Raw genomic sequence first — 14,852 nt, 5'->3', positions numbered from 1 at the left:
TTTGCAATCCTTTTGTGTTTCAGACTCCTAGTCCTAAGTTCCTCCTCTTCAATGCCTCTCTTTATGAAGGGACTGCTTGCAAACTGCAGGTTGTTGGCAACTACATCCCTCGTCATCGTAGACACGTACTATAAATGACAAACTGATGTCTTTGTTGCCTTTGTGGAAATCTTTAAGTTTGAAGAGGAAAATCGTGGGGTAATCCTTCATTGTGCCTGAGACAGTTCTGCTAACTATATGAGGGTGATAGGGTGGTTGATGAATAAATCCAAACCATCATATCACTCGAGTAGCCATTTGGTGTTCGACCATGTTGTGCAACCAAATGTCTATCATCGCAATGTCCTTCGCTTGCACAACCACATCATGATTCTCTATCTCCTTCTCTGCATTTTTTGTAGGGCACAACTTTACCTACAGAATGAAGATATATCATATTATTTATAAAAATATAGTAAATTATTTAAAAAATACTTATATGTGCCTTGATCAACTTGTGCAATGAGTCATTCCCATGTGAAGACCCAACACTCTTCGATCATCCCCCTCGTCTTTGTTGTGTAACTGACTCTACATTGCAACACGTGGAAATTCAGAAAGACGGTCACGTCTTAGGGGCCTTTTAATGGATATATGCTCTCATATTCAAACCTACAATGATCAATACAAGGATTAATATTGGTTAATACACAGTATCATACATTAACAATGTTAAATAATGTTTGAGTATAAATCAAAAGTTTAAGTACAATGAAGAAATAAATACCTCCATCAACACCAATATGCCGAAGACATTTCTTCTTCCATGCCTTACGCTATTCAAACTTGCATATATAGGTGTGCAAGCGAGGTTGATTTTCATGTGTATTCATTAACATAATACAGGTCTTCCAACAGTGGAATGTATGAGCTAGAGATTGACTTCCCACCAATGTCGATGAATATGCATGTGCCAAAGAAGTATAAAAAAGAATGTTTTCACCTCCTTATTTGCCCTAGTATTGCCCTTCTTTCTAATACACAATAACTTCTCCTTCATTCTCATCATCTAGTTGAGTTCACAGTGCTTCCTCAACCATGATAACTTGTCTTTCACCTTCAAATGCATCATCATCTACTTGTAGATAAACACCACAAATGTGCTTGAAATCTCTTCACCGGCGTGCACTCACTAGATCTCCATAGCACTTAAATCCAGTGATTTGTGTCATGTCATCCAACGTGATAGGCATCTAAATATCTCTGAACTAGAATATGTTGTCAGATTCTAGAACTGCACAACCTATAAGATACTGTGACCGATATTTCATGGTGTGATCTCCAAAATTTTTTGGAAATACATATGATGCAGTCAGTCCTTTGTTTGTTTTGTTAGTGTTAAGAACCACTTGTATGCTTGAAACAAGTAGAACTGATGCATGCGACTTGTTGGATCTTTTGAATCTTGTCGTTGAGGATCCTATAATCACGATTAATCAATAAATTACAATACTCAACATAATTAACTTATAAACATGCTTCATACACACATATATAACATTTTAAACATTGAACTGCAAGAATCAAACTAGTTATCCTAAAAATATGCTTTACACACACACACACACACACACACACACACACACACACATATATATATATATATATATATATATATATATATATATATATATATATATATATCTGTGTGTGTGTGATAATTTAATCAATAATTAAATATATAATTGATAATTATTGCAAACATCTTACAAATATGTATATACAAAATAACAAATGAATAAAGTACATGTCCATGAGCACCAATTCCCTGATGCAACCTTTTTCTTAGGGCATGCATTTTCAACTCCAAGGGTTGTTCTACCGATAGACCACCCTCAGACTCCTGAGGATCCTTCCCAAATCCCTTTAAATGATCCCTGTCAGGATCATCCTGTGCACTCTCCATCCCAGCCTCAACATCTTCCTGACCATCCTCCTGTGCACTCTCTACCACAACCTTAACCTTTGGCTAAGCATCCGATCTAGCCAAAGGACCCTCACTCTCCTCCACCTCCTGAGGACACTCGATATCAATCTCCACCTCAGCATCTCCAACTTCTTTATTCTCTACTTGTTGAGATACCTCTTCCACCCTTTATACAAAATCATTCACTTCTATTCTTCACACATTCTCTTAGTCTTGCCACTATCAGTGTAGGTTGGCGTGTCCTCAACTTCTTCTAGATGGGCATTGAGGTTAATAACAATCTCATAGTGAGCCAAAGGCTCAATCTTCTTCACCACTGAGTCCCCTCCTCCTCCTTAGATGCTTTTGGGAGGAGAGACATGAGTGTGACTAAAAACTCTTCAAGTTTTTTTTTTCAGATTCAGCCTTAGGTTTGGGCCACACTGAAAGTATTAGTTGTTGTGAGGTTGAGTGCAAATCTTCGGATTTCACCCTATTGATGCTGTAATTTTTTTATAAATGATTGTCACTCATGTTTTTGGCCATAGAACAGGCTCCCTCTCTACTCACGTGTCAAGCCTAATCCGTACTTCAAAGTAGAAAATGTCACTCAATGTATAATTTTTCTTCTTTGGTTTTTTCTATTGTGTTCCAACACTAGCAGATGGTATGGCCCCTCCGAAACAATATTCTCAATCGCCATATTATAATAAATAAATTCAAAATTTTCTACAATAAGAAAACAAAAAATATAGGTAAACCAGTGGGCAATAGGCGCAAGGCATAGGCTATTAACAAAGTATTGTAAAAAATAAAAAGAATAGCCTATCGACAATGCAAAAACTTGAATCACTAAGAAAACAACAACAAAAAACAAACAATGTTTCCTAATCATGTTTATAATAAAAGATACACAACAAATAAACAATCAAATTGGAGGATATAAGTATACGAATCGTTAAGAAAATAAATGATTTAGGATAAATAGTTAAACAAAAAGACACTAACACGCAAATGATTTAAACAAAGTAAAAAATAGAATAAGCTATTAAGCATGCAAAGATAACTTGAAAACAATGCAATTCTTCTACAAAATAACAAATTATTTCAAAAAAATAACTGATTCAAGACATTGTTTCAAAAAAATATCTAGTTCAGCCGTTAAAGATGTGCTTAATAAAAAACTCACTGTCTATGATTCTGAAAAACTCAACGATGAAGTGTTGCCGATGAATTGCCGGGAATTTTTGTTAGGGAGAAGCATATTGAGGACCACAAAAGACCCTAATTTGTTTAAAAATAGCCATGAGGTGTGGACAATTAATTTTTAAACAATCGAAATGTCGCATTTAATGTTCGTGTGAAGATTTGCAAATAAGAAGGAAATTCACAATGTATTCATCCTCAATATTTGCATTGTTTCGGCAAATCCGAAAAGTAGTTAAAAGTTTTGCATATACAGAGCATATTTATATTGACAAATGCAAAGTCTTTACGTCTTATGCAACCATAAATTCAAATTGTCCAGAGTAGGCACGATTTGCAAAAGTCATACATTATTTGCAATGATTGTTTTAGAGTGCGAACTTCACTAAAATTCACAACATATTATATGTGTATGTCGCCACACATTTGTGGACCTCCTAGAGGATCAATTTATTTAGGGATGTTCACACGGTGTCTTGTGAATGTCATACTATATATGCAAATTTAGTACGGTATTTGTGAAACTATGCCCTTATCTCAATTACAGGAGCTTCACAAATTCGATTATGTGAACTTTTTGAGGTCCACAAAAAAAAGTGTGAATCTACATTTTAGTAACACTTTGCGTGGAGATCATACCATTATATCACGCGAACCTCAAGAGATTCATGTGAAGGCTAAAAATGTCTTAAAAAAATTGGCAATTTATGAATTTGGACATGGGCTTGTTTCGAGAAATGTTTCATTTTTGCCATTCAGGACTATCATTTTTCAAACAAATATTTGGTCGTATATATAGTGTTGGCAGGTTCACGTAAAAGACACACACAAGAGCTCTCCCACCAAACGTATTGATATTTTTGAGAGAATATATCGGCTATTTTTTAAATACTTTTGTGATTTTATCACTTGATTATTAAATTCAATGTACTCTTAAAAAGGGTGATATTTTCAAAATGTTGTGTTAAATAATGCAATATTATCATGTTATTAGCTCGACATCTAAACCATTGATATTTTTTCAAGATATTTTTTGAAAAAAAAAACAAATTTTTAATTTAACGTGAGATTTTCCCGTGAGAAAATCCTGATTGCGAGATCGTTGACCACACTTCCAAACAGAACTAAATAAAAAGTTCTAAACCTGGATCACAGTCCGAACCGGACTGCGGGCTGCATATTGTCACCACAGTCGCAGGGACAACACCCAAAAAATTAAAAATAAATAAAGGGAAATTTTAAAAAATGCACCAAAATTTTGAGGATTAATAAAAACTCACTTAAGTTCTGAAATTTTTTGAGAAGGCTCCTACGTTTTTGCACCGTTAGTAAAAACAAACTTCCATCAATCTCTCTTTCTCAGATGTATTTTTTAAAATATGATATTGAGGGTAAAATGGTAATTATGCATCACATTTAATGTAGCCTTTTTAATTAACTACGATATTATTTAAGTGCATTTTTAAAATTTTAAAAAATTAAGTGCCTTTTTTATTAATGTTCAAACATTTGGTACTTTTTTTAAAAATTGTCTTAAAATAACATTATATATAGGAAAAGTGGTGTTCAACGAAACGCACGCGTTGAGCGCTTTTATTGCAAAAAAAACACTTTTGAAGCGCCGTTAAAGGCTCAGCGGGTTGCACTTTTTTTATTTAGTTTAGCGGCACTTTAAAAGCGTTGTTTTTCAGCAATTTGCGTATTTTTTGCCCAAAATAAACTCTGAGGGTCGTCGCGCACCTATTAATCAAGCAGCTCTCTCTCTCTCTCTCTGTGAATATATATATATATATATATATATATATATATATATATATATATATATATATATATATTCAGAGAGAGAGAGAGAGAGAGCCCTAACCCTTCCAAAACCTTTCAAAAAAATCCTAGTCCCCATTCTCTCCTGTACGCGCGCCCACTCCCAGGGTCACGAGCTGAGAGAAGAGGCAGGTTTTCAGAAGCTCCTCAAACGATGGCTTCAAGTGGGGCAGAAGCTCCGTCTCTGAAGAGGAGGGACCCTTCTTCGGCGTCCAGGGAAGGCGAGCAACTCATCATCACGCCGCTCGGTGCCGGAAACGAAGTGGGTCGTTCCTGCGTTTACATGTCCTACAAGAACAAGACCGTCCTTGTATGTCAACCCACCATTAATCACCACCATCATCATCTTCTTCTTCTTCTTCTTCTTTTATTCGTTCTTATTTTCAGTGGGTGCCCTCTTATTTTCTTCACTTTGTTATTTTCTAGTTCGATTGTGGGATTCATCCCGCGTACTCGGGAATGGCCGCATTGCCATACTTCGACGAGATCGACCCCTCGACTATCGACGTGCTCCTCGTTACACAGTTTGTTCAGTTCCCTTCTGTTGTCGTTATGATTGTTAGAAACTTAGCATTGAAAAATGGTTGAATTGTCTATTTTTTCTTTTTGGGTTTGTGAAGAAGTGGGGATCTGAGTATCTGACTTCCATATCAAAGGTTTTAAGCTGACATGTAGTTAATGCTACTCCAATTATTTTTGAGTTTTCATGTAGAAATTGATTGTCTAGGGCATGCATTTGGGCAAAACCTGAGATGGGGTGCGATCCACTTACAAGAGAAACAGTCCCCAAGTGCTTTTGGCCCCGTCAACAATGTGTATGAGAGATTGTATTAGGTTAAATTTTCAGTTATATGTAGATGTATAGAAGCTTTTATCACCCTGTATCAGGTCAGTATGTTAGTTGCCTTTGTTTTTACGTGTGAGTGCCAAAGATAAATCTACTAGTAGTATCAGCATAACTTCTTCCAGGACCCATGTTTTAATGGGTAGATTTCTAGGGCCTTCTTGTCACATTCATCATCTAAGGTTGTTTTGTTTCAATTCTTTTTCCCTTGTTAGTTCGATAACTTGTGTCTGATAAAGTTTATGAATTGATTTTCATATGGTGTTTGTGGACTAAATATGTTTTCTCAATGTTCAGCTTTCACCTGGATCATGCTGCATCTCTTCCCTATTTTTTAGAGAAGGTAAGGGAGCCACTGTTTAAATATTTGTCTAAGATTTTGTTTTTGAATGCAATGGATTTATGTGATTATGTGCTCCCCAGACTACTTTCAAAGGCAGGGTTTTCATGACCCATGCAACGAAAGCCATTTACAAGCTTCTGTTGTCAGACTATGTGAAAGTAAGCAAGGTTTCTGTTGAAGACATGTTGTATGACGAAAACGATATTAACCGGTCCATGGACAAAATTGAGGTACTTGATCACTTACCTTTTATTTGTTTTTATTGGTAATCTCTTGGTTTAATATTTAGCTGGTTATTGCTTCAAGGGTGGTTAAACTGTAGCAGATATATTTGTCCATTCATTTGGGTTTTTGCATACTTAAACATGATTCATAAGTGAGTGCCCTTTGGCTATCTTTGAAGTAGCATTGTTCTCTTTTGTGGGCTGTTTGATTACTCAAATAGGCAATTTTTTTAGTCTTCTCCATGTTTACTGGATGTAAATCTTGTGTTTGATTAGTGTCAATAACCTATAAGAACATATGAACATTGTCATGCTTGAGTTATCTCATAAATCTATAACCTATAACAGCATTTAGATTAAGTATAAAGCAGTAATCTCCTTATACAATATATGAAGTATTCAGAGTTTGCCTCAATTTGGTGCCCTTTTCGCAGCCAGCACCCCAACAATGCTTTACTAATTTCCCCCAGATGTCCAATTGGAGGAAGATTTCCACTGGAGAAAGTTTTTTTATTTTCACTAGGGATTCGATTAGGGAACATCTATAGGCCATACTCATGCATTGGGCACACACCATATATGTATCATAATTTTTTAGATAAACATTTTTCTTATATGCATTACATTCATAAAAATGCAGTCACAAAATCAAAAGAAATTTCACATCAAATAACATAATAACTTTATATTTCTTCTTTTTTTTCTGGGAAATATAAGATTTAATCCAAAATTCTTTGCCAATAAAAAAGATTTCACAACCCCATTCAGTCATCTATCACATTCTACCATTTTTTTTTTTTTCATTTAGAACAGACATATATGAACACTATTTCATTTGATAAACGCCCTGCTGCATCTGAGGAACACACAACAACAACGCCTTCATCCCAAACAATTGGGGTCGGCGATATGAACCAAAAAGAAAATCATTTTGGGTCCTCCACATGAATCCTTCTTCTCCAATCATTTCTATCCAATGTCATGTCCTCGGTGAGGTTCAAAGCCTTCATATCCTTTCTTATCATCTCCATCCAAGTCTTCTTAGGCCTACCCTGACCTCTTTTAGCTAATATATTTTTCCATTTCTCCATCCTTCTAACCGGAGCATCATTAGGCCTTCGTTGAATATGCCCAAACCATCGTAAACGATTTTCACTCTTTTGCTTTTCTTTTTTCTTCAATAAAAAATCATGTATTAAATACTTATTTTATCTAATTAAAAAAATACATTTATATTCATAATAAGGTAAAAAGAATATAGCTTTACCTGGATCTCTTAAAGACTTGTCTTGCCTAAAACCATTTTGTGAATCATGAGGTGAAGTGACTTTTTCAATAGGTACATGCTCAATGGTATTTATGTTGAAGTTCAGATCTAACCATGAATCCACCAACCAATTGGGATCACTAGGCAACACTGGATCTTTCTTCTCCACAATCCACTCATCGTTTAAGTCTATATGATTTAGACATGTAGGGTCTTTGGTAGCCATCCTCCTTGTATTTCTCTCTTAATTTCATATTGTACATTTCAAAAACCAATGCATTCATCTTCTATTGTTCAAGTGTATTCCTCCGTTTTGTATGCACCTATAATTTCAAATCATTGATAATCAATTATAAAATAATTAAACTTATAAAAATGTATTTCAAAAATAAAATACAAAGTCACAAACCAATGAGAAAGTACTCCAGTTTCTCTCACAACTCGATGCACTACACGTCAAACTTAGAATTCAAATTGCAAAATTCATCAATTCAGGATTTGCCTGCCCAAACGAATTCCATCAGTTGACTGTATTCAAATAAAATAATAAAAAAATGATAAAAACATTAAGAATGTCACAATTAACAAAAAATAATAAAATATTAACAAATACCAACACAATTGCAAACTTATTAGGATTTTTTAATTTTCTTGTTGTAACAGTTGCCTCTCTACCAAACAACCCGTTTGCCTTTTTAAATGCATCGATTTGTGTTGTAATTTTCAATCGAATATTTGCATCAGAAATCAATTTTTCAAAACATTCATAAAATTTACTCATAACTTCTCCATCCGGGTTGAAGTTGTCCTTATAATGAAAATGAAGATTTAAAGAATAGGCAGTTGCATGCAAAGACTTATAAAGTTGCAAGTTCCATCGTCTATCAATAATGTCCCAAATAGGTTTATATTTTTTTTAACGTTGTCAAGGTTTGAAGCAATTTCTTCCTTTGCTCTATCCATTACCTCGTACAAAAATCTCATAGCAGACTCATCTGTATCCACTAATCACTATATTTTCACGAGAGGTAATATAGCTTTAATTACATATGATATGGCAACCCAAAACTTATGATCATTAAGAACAATATAAGAAATGTTTTTAGCATCAGATTTCTTATAATAATTAGATGATCTAAAATTTGAAGACAAGAATGTCGACCTCAACTATTTCTTATAACATCCAATACTACGAAGCGTAAGATATGTTGTGGCAAAATGAGTGACAGCTAGACATAGAAGTTCTTTTTTTTGTGAACTTTCTCATCAAATTTACTACCTATGCATGACTATGGATATATCTTGTAATTTTTTTTTGTTTTTTTTACTGTATTTTTAAAAATTGATATATTTTCAATATCTTCTAACATCAGATCCAAGCAATGTGCCGCACATGGTGTCCAAAAACATGTTTTTCTGCTGTTAACATTATTCTCAACTGCCACGTATTTTGGTGCATTATCTGTAATAAATTGCACCACATTCCTTGCACCAAACAACTTACACAAATTTGCAGCAGTTTTTTCCATGTCGTTAATGTCAATAGACTTTAAAAATATTGTCCCAGATGAGTTGTTTACAAGAAAATTAATTTTCTTCTTTTTCCATCTGTTCAACCATCTGCCATAATGTTGCAACCAATTTTTGACCATTCCTTTTTTAACTTTTAAAATGCCATGAGTATAATCTACCTCATCCAATCCATGTTATGATCTTGTGGTAAGAAGGCGGTTTGAACCCTTGCTCATAATTTGCAATAGCTTCTACCATTGGACCAAAATATAGACTCTTGCAAAGATTAAATGATAGGACATTAAAATAAAAAAATCTATCAATGGCACGATATACGCCTTTTCTCTCATTCTTTTTGAAAGCAGTGTTTATTGTGATTTGTCATATTTTTTTGTTCACAAAGAGGTCCATGGGACCACCTATGCTTATTTTTGCAACACTACATGATCTACTGACTTATTTGTTCACATTATCGCCTGTTGATGATCCAAAATAAACACTCCTTCAAATTTCGAACTTATTTTATTTCTCTCCTTGTTTCTTTTGTTTCTGATCCCTTGCATGATTCTGAAAAAACTTTTTCACATCAGGTGGAACCGCTTCGCACGATCTTACAACATGTTTTGTGCCAGCTAAGTGATTCGCTTTATGACAGTAATTGCAAATTACATGTCCTACGAGTTTGAGATCTTTAGTGAGATTTGAAACTTTAGCTCCATAATCCCATCCTACATCTCTTCCCAATATTCAACTGCAAAAATGCCTGATCATACATATTTTTTATACAAGGACTACATAAATTTTATATAAGCCATCTAGATGAATCTATACAAGAATTAACATACTTAAACACCAATTATTCATGCTCAGTTCAGCCACAAATTGCTCATGGATTTGTGCTCATAGTTGTTCAACTGTCTACTATGAATACACCTCGTTGTAAACCAAAAAATGCACCATTAGAGCTCCACTGGCCATGATAAATAATAACTAAACACTTATTTTAAAATAATTTATCATAATAATATTTAAGAGTGAATAGGTCATGTTGGCTAAGGGATTCTTACAAACATGAAGATAACATAGACATGCTGGATAGAACACAGGGAATTTGTGAAACTAGGAAAAGGGACATGCTTTGTGTGGTGTTTTGTGCAGAATATACAGAATATATACATGTGGCATTCAAAATTCAATATAGTGAGCTCACAACTTCCACAGACATACATGAATGTTAACAACTTTCACCACAAATTTACACTCATAAATTCAAATTTGGCATCATAAGCATGGACGCAAAAGCATTGAGTAATTTCATAAAGAAAACATATTAAAAGACATTGTGCATTTTAAGAACAGTCAACAAATGTATCAATGATAGAATATTTTTTAATGTGTTTTCTTTATAGAATTACTAAAAAATCCTGCGTTTGGTGACGATTAATGCATCAAATCACAATGTCAAAATTTAAAATCTTGTTAGGGCATATGAATGGTATAAATTTGTGGTGAAAATTATAGATTTTCATGTATAGCAGTGAATGCTAACAACTCCCTCCAATATAAAGCAATAAAGCATGAAGTCATCTTATAGGTGCAAGTTCATGGACAAGAATTCTAACGCCATTATGATTAACAAACATTAAATAATTATTCAAGTTGAACATCCAAATATATATGTCCATGAAGACTCATAGCACACTTGGTGCCTTGTGTCCCTGTCGTGTTGTATGAAAACCGAAGAAACATGCTAGGTGAAGTATCTCCATGACATAGATGAGAATAGCTCTCTGGCTTGCTGCACTGTCATGTGAACAACACTCAGGGACCAACTAGAACTGGTCAGTAAAGAAAGTCATATTAAAATCTATTTGAATTCATACTTTAATAAAAAAAAAATCATACCTTCTTCTTCTTGTTATTTTGAAAGGCAAGTTGGGGTTAGGCGGACAAACGAGAGAGACAGACGAGAGAAGTGGGAGAGACGAGAGAGGTCGGAGAGACGAGAGAGAGGTGAGACAAATGAGAGAGACGAACGAGGTGGGAGAGAGCAAGTGAGAAAGAGAGCCCCCAACCCTGCCCTCTAATTTTTTCATAATTTTTGGTCAAATGGGGGCCCAAAAACCTGAGGCACGCCTCGCCTCGAGGCGTACGCCTCAAAGCGTATGAGGTGTACGCCTCAGGGCATTTGCGCTTTTTTGCTACGCCTCAAGGCACAAAGGCCCCCGCCTTGAGGCGAGGCACGCTTTTTGCGCCTTGAAGCACATTTTTAATAACACTGATCAACATAGATATCTAGCAAGATTGCAAATGCCATCCAACAAGCTACCAAATCAAGAAATGGAAATTCGGATACCAAAGAACCATAAAATCCAATTTCACCCTTCTAGCGGGCCAAAAGAAGCATAAGATAAAAATAGGTGCACAAATTATAAATTGCTTTGAAAACCTCTGATGCTTGATCAAAACATGTTGAGGCTTTTCCGAGTATGCTTTCCATGATGAGGTTTGTCATTAAGATTCTTTTTAAGGATTTTTTTTTGGGGATTATGTCAACAATCCATACAGAGTTAGCATGTTGATAGGACAAGAGTAACATGGATCCAAGATGACAACAACAATCTTGATACTCAAATGGCTTTGATGCCATTTGAAGACTTTAGATGGAGAGAGAGGAAGTTCTTGTAAGCCACATGTCGTTTATGAACACATTATAGCAAATTGCATAGGCCAACATTACAATGTAGAGAGTAAAGGTAAAAAGGACTGAATACATGACAACTACAGTTTTGATATTCAAATGGCTTTGATGCCATTTGAAGACTTGAGATTGAGACAGAGGAAGTTCTTGTAAGCCACATGTCGTGCATGAACACATTATAGCAAATTATATAGGCCAACATTACAATCTAGAGTAAAAGTAAAATGAAGAATCTGAATACACCTAAAAGTTAAATATTAGGACAATATATATCCTAGTCTATAATAAGATGAAGAAAAGACTAAAATACCACATTATACAACAATGTTAATACAAAGCATAAGAAAAGGAACATATACAAGTTGTTTCACGGTAAATTTGTCCATGAATTACTTGTGCCTGAGCAAATGAATGATGAACCTCATTATTTGTGCAGTTGTCTTGAACTGATCATCTTTCATTTAAAGCTAGGATCTTAAACTGTTAGCCTTGAGGATCTTCTTAAGTGTATGTGGTTTTATAATATAATCAATGGTGCCAAATCAAGTACTCTTAACTAGTCAGAAATGCATTTTGTAAAACCAGCATTGTTTCCTTTCTCTTATATATAAATTTGTCCTCTTTTTTATGAACTAGGGAAAGAAAATGACCTTGGTACACTAGTGAATGATCCTGGCTGTTCTGCTGATTGTTAAAGAATGACCTGATTTCCATAATGTTTTTGGTCAACCATCTAACTATAAAAATTCACCTAGATTTGCTAATAGATTTTTTGCTAACTTTCAGGTGATAGACTTTCACCAGACTGTAGAAGTAAATGGCATCCGCTTCTGGTGCTACACAGCTGGTCATGTTCTTGGTGCTGCCATGTTTATGGTTGACATTGCTGGAGTCCGTGTGCTTTACACTGGTGATTACTCCAGGGAGGAGGACCGCCACCTCCGTGCTGCAGAAACCCCACAATTCTCCCCTGACATCTGCATCATTGAGTCCACGTATGGGGTCCAGCTGCACCAGCCGCGAACTGTTCGTGAGAAGCGTTTCACAGATGTGGTTCACAGCACTGTTGCCGCTGGTGGGCGTGTCCTCATCCCAGCTTTTGCCCTTGGTCGTGCACAGGAACTTCTTCTAATCCTTGATGAGTACTGGTCTGCTCACCCGGAGCTGCATAACATCCCGATATACTATGCATCACCTTTGGCCAAACGCTGCATGGCTGTTTATCAGACTTATATAAATGCCATGAATGAGAGGATCCGCTCACAGTTTGAAGGCTCAAATCCTTTTGACTTTAAGCACATATCACCACTAAAAAGCATTGAAAACTTTGAAGATGTGGGGCCATCAGTGGTCATGGCAAGCCCAAGTGGATTACAGAGTGGGCTGTCAAGGCAGCTTTTCGATATATGGTGTCAGGACAAGAAGAATGCGTGTGTCATACCTGGTTATGTGGTAGAGGGGACACTTGCTAAAACTATAATCAATGAACCGAAGGATGTGACACTCATGAATGGCCTTACAGCACCGCTGAATATGCAGGTCTCTCTCTCTCTCTCTCTCTCTCTCTCTCTCTCTCTCTCTCACACACACACACACACACACACACACACACACAATTTATAACCACTCTGTCATAACTCAAAATGATAACTGTTTTCTGCAGGTTCATTACATTTCTTTCTCTGCTCATGCTGATTTTGCTCAGACCAGCACATTCTTAAAGGAACTGTTGCCTCCAAACATAATTCTTGTCCACGGAGAAGCCAATGAGATGGCCAGGCTGAAGCAGAAACTTATCACTCAGTTCTCCAATCGTAACATCAAGATTATGTCACCAAAAAATTGTCAGACAGTTGAGATGTACTTCAATTCTGAGAAAATGGCTAAAGCCATCGGTCGCTTGGCTGAGAAGACTCCTGAGGTGGGTGAAACTGTGAGTGGTTTGCTTGTGAAGAAAGGATTTACTTACCAGATAATGGCACCAGAAGATCTTCCCGTCTTCAGTCAGCTCTCCACTGGAAACATCACACAAAGGATCTCGATTCCTTATTCTGGTGCCTTTAGCGTTATAAAACACCGACTTCTTCAGATCTATGAGAGTGTAGAAAGTCCAGCTGATGATGAAAATGATCAGCTGCCAACCCTGGTTGTGCATGAAAAGGTCACAGTGAAGCAGGAGGCATCAACATATGTTACGGTGCTGTGGTCATCTGATCCAATAAGTGACATGGTATCTGACTCTGTTGTTGCAGTGATCATGAATATTAATCGAGATCCGTCCAAAGCAAAGGCGAGCGAGAGCAGGTCAAAGGAGGAGATTGAGAGGACGGCCGAGAAGGTGGTATCTGCATTGTTGATTTCTCTATTTGGCAATGTCAAGGCAGGAGAGGAAGGGAAGCTGGTTGTTACAGTTGATGGTAATGTTGCGCATGTGGATAGTAAGAGTGGCGATGTCGAGTGTGAAAATGAAGGGCTGAAGGAACGTGTTCGAACTGCACTTCGTCGAATTCAGAGTGCTATAAAGCCGATCCCACTTTCAAGAGCCTAGTACTGTAAAATTAGCCACAGTAACTGGCAGGACTCAAGGCTATTTTTGTTTTTTAATTTTAAGATTTCGCTAATTTTCTGCTGCTCAAAACTGTAAGTTGGAAAAGTTAAACCACCAAATGTAATATATGGTTTTTCAAATATTGTTCAAGATTCACTTCTCTTGGTTAACATGTATTAAGATGAGATGATTATGTCATGCATCTTTCCAAGCATCATATCGTGCTCTGTCATGAGCTTGATTCCCTAAATGCACCCTTGTGGGTGTTGTGGCCAAAAATCCTTTTGATGCAGGTTACCTTTACAGAACACATTTTTTAGGATTCAAGCTGCTGGAATGATCATTCGAATCCCCTGTTATCTGTACATTCTATTTACCGAAACATTGTAAGAGGCCTATGTCATCTGCTGTGAATGCAAAACATTGGAACAACCGATACAA

General features: G+C 36.1%; 1 protein-coding gene across 1 annotated transcript; it reads left to right on the top strand.

Moving 5' to 3' along the window:
* Positions 1-4,963: 4,963 nt before the first annotated feature.
* CPSF73-I (cleavage and polyadenylation specificity factor 73-I) lies at positions 4,964-14,598 on the top strand. The gene is made up of 6 exons (XM_089981577.1): positions 4,964-5,282; positions 5,399-5,496; positions 6,114-6,159; positions 6,240-6,389; positions 12,650-13,402; positions 13,527-14,598. The coding sequence occupies exons 1-6, from the start codon at positions 5,127-5,129 to the stop codon at positions 14,409-14,411; spliced, it is 2,088 nt and encodes a 695-aa protein (XP_089837703.1). The 5' UTR covers positions 4,964-5,126; the 3' UTR covers positions 14,412-14,598.
* The last annotated feature ends 254 nt before the right edge of the window (positions 14,599-14,852 follow it).

This window comes from Nuphar pumila, chromosome 11 (genome assembly GCF_984573655.1).
Source record: "Nuphar pumila chromosome 11, dmNupPumi1.hap1.1, whole genome shotgun sequence".
NCBI lineage: Eukaryota > Viridiplantae > Streptophyta > Magnoliopsida > Nymphaeales > Nymphaeaceae > Nuphar > Nuphar pumila.
Note: the sequence above shows the minus strand (reverse complement) of the source record. Positions and strands in the feature narration are given on the sequence as shown.

What these genes read in the sequence shown, in the direction of transcription:
- CPSF73-I (XM_089981577.1), top strand. Translation starts at nt 5,127, where the DNA reads ATGGCTTCAAGTGGGGCAGAAGCTCCGTCTCTGAAGAGGAGGGACCCT. An exon ending in ACAAGAACAAGACCGTCCTT is followed by an intron (nt 5,283 to 5,398) that starts GTATGTCAACCC and finishes GTTATTTTCTAG; the next exon opens with TTCGATTGTGGGATTCATCC. An exon ending in TTCCCTATTTTTTAGAGAAG is followed by an intron (nt 6,160 to 6,239) that starts GTAAGGGAGCCA and finishes TGTGCTCCCCAG; the next exon opens with ACTACTTTCAAAGGCAGGGT.